Below are 2143 nucleotides of genomic sequence, written 5' to 3'. Positions count from 1 at the left end.
GGGCGGCACTCTGGTATTCCTGCTGGTCTGGTGCGCTCCAGCTGCTGTACTCCGGCGTCCCTGTAAAAGGCAGGACCCAACAACCACCCCTATCCCCTGCTGATATATTCAAAAGCTTTGTCATCAGAGAGAGGAACTCTTTGACAGGGTTTGAAGGATAAGGGGTTGTGGCCTTTTGGAAGGAAGTGTATTATTAGGGGTGGGTTTAGAGGTTTTGAAAAGCTCACAACAGGCCCTGCATTGCTCTCTTGCTCTCTCTCTCTTCCTCTGTCTCTCTCACATCTTTCATCTCTCCCCTCTTTCTCACTTCTCTCTGCCTTTCTTTCTCTGCCTGAAAATCAGGATGCCACTTTTTGCTTTGTTCCCTGGCCCAGACCTGCCCTGTTTGCCATCGTGCCACCCGTGATAGCAATGTACCAAGCCTCTGAAATTGCAAGCCAACTCTGGTTAAATCCTTTCTCTTATACTAGCTGTTGTAGTCATGATGTCTCTTCACAAAAATTCAGCTGTCACTAAGACAGATAGCTAGCAGTGACCATGCCTTAGAGTTCTGTGGTGAATAAACAAAGTGTTTTCTTTGCTCTTGTTGATCTGATATTCTGTAGAGCATAAAGAAACAGTGGACACAGACAAAATGTAGGCAGATACCCTGAAGATTAATCAGTGAGAGGCAAGAAAATGATACAGAGAGAACATCTGCATTCTGGGTTAATGGGCATTGGAAGTGAATGGAATAAGATTGGATACCCAGAAGAGAGTCTCAACACAGCAAACCTTAAGTGTAAATGTGCCCCCCAAAATGTCGCCACAGCCTTCAGATATTGCTGTAGATCCAAGGGGTGTAGGTACCTCTATAGTCAGGTTGGTCAATAGGCTCTAGGACTCCCTTGCTTTCCTTCTTCCCCAACATGAAAGGGAAGTGGATGGCCAGCACTGGGAAACTGAGTCATCAGGAAGGAGGGATCTGAGGTCATTCTTTCATTCTGCTACCCAACACCTACTCCAAATCATGCCCATGTCTAGATATGGGAATCGGAGACACAAGAAGAGAGATGTCATATATGGTGGCTTCCATCTATGCCAGGCACTCAAGGGATGGGAGATTTCTCTGAGTTCAAGGTTAGCTTCAGCTAAATAGTGTATTCCAGCCCAGCTTGGGCTACTGTCTCAAATAATCAGGGCTGAAGACGAATCTTAGTCAGCAGAGAGCTTGCCTGGCATGAGCAGAGCCCTGGGTTCAGTCTTGAGCACAGCATGGATGGGCTGTGCTGACACACACCTTACATTGCTGCATTCAGGAGATGCAGGTAGGAGGTTCAGTTCAAGGTCATCCTCAGCTAAATAGAGGCCAGCCTAGGATAGAGTGGCTGGCACAGACAAACAACAAACCAAACAGAATAAGACAGAAGAAAAGAAAGCTGTGACCTACAGCTCTGTACCCCTTGTGGGGACACAGCACCTAGATAAACTCTGATTGAGGGATTAGGTCACAACATGACCTTGACCAGCAGTGTGAACCCGGAAATGGTCCTAGAGACCCCAAGCACTAAGAGTGCCCTATAATCTGAATTTTGGAAGGAGGTCATTACTTTGTTGTCACACAGCTAGAGCAACAGAAGTTCAGCTTTCAAATCCACTCAGGAAGTGGCTTGTTACAGAGGGTGGGCAACCCGACCAGAACCGGAAATGCTCCCCAGGGCTGTGGCAGGAGGGTTGAAGCCACAGAGGGTGGGTAAAGGCAAGGGGACAGATGGCATCCTCAGTCCACAGCCGTGGTTGTCCCCACTTGTCCTGTGTGGTAGGAACCAAAGCCTCTGAGGCCTGGAACATCCCCAGAGACCTTTCTGTGCCTGTTCTTCTGGAGCCTCACATGGGAGCCAGGGACCAGGAAGCAGAGGACAGAAAGGAGAACTAGGCTAGAGGACATTCTACTGTCGAGAAGGAGGCAGCGCCTTCTCCCCTCTCGGCTCTTGTGTGGGTACAGGTGACAGCTGAGCTGAAGAAATGATTCCCAGAGGGATAAGACTGTGGCTGCCTTCAGCTCTGCTACTCTCTCAGATCCCAGGTAAGCATGGAGGTAGGTGTATAGGGTGTACTTGATTGGGAAACACCCAGAGGGACAGGGGGGAGGGGGAGAGGGAGG

The 2143-nt window shown here is 49.1% G+C and overlaps 1 protein-coding gene across 1 annotated transcript in view; it reads left to right on the top strand.

The window, feature by feature from the left end:
* Positions 1-1936: 1936 nt before the first annotated feature.
* LOC110332520 (CMRF35-like molecule 6) overlaps positions 1937-2143 on the top strand; it is an 8064-nt gene continuing 7857 nt past the window's right edge. The window contains exon 1 of the mRNA XM_029546477.1: positions 1937-2065. Within this exon, the coding sequence (XP_029402337.1) occupies positions 2005-2065 (61 nt within the window). The 5' untranslated portion in view covers positions 1937-2004. The remainder of the gene's footprint in view (positions 2066-2143) is intronic.

This window comes from Mus pahari, chromosome 14, assembly GCF_900095145.1.
Source record: "Mus pahari chromosome 14, PAHARI_EIJ_v1.1, whole genome shotgun sequence".
NCBI classification, from domain to species: Eukaryota; Metazoa; Chordata; class Mammalia; order Rodentia; family Muridae; genus Mus; species Mus pahari.
Note: the sequence above shows the minus strand (reverse complement) of the source record. Positions and strands in the feature narration are given on the sequence as shown.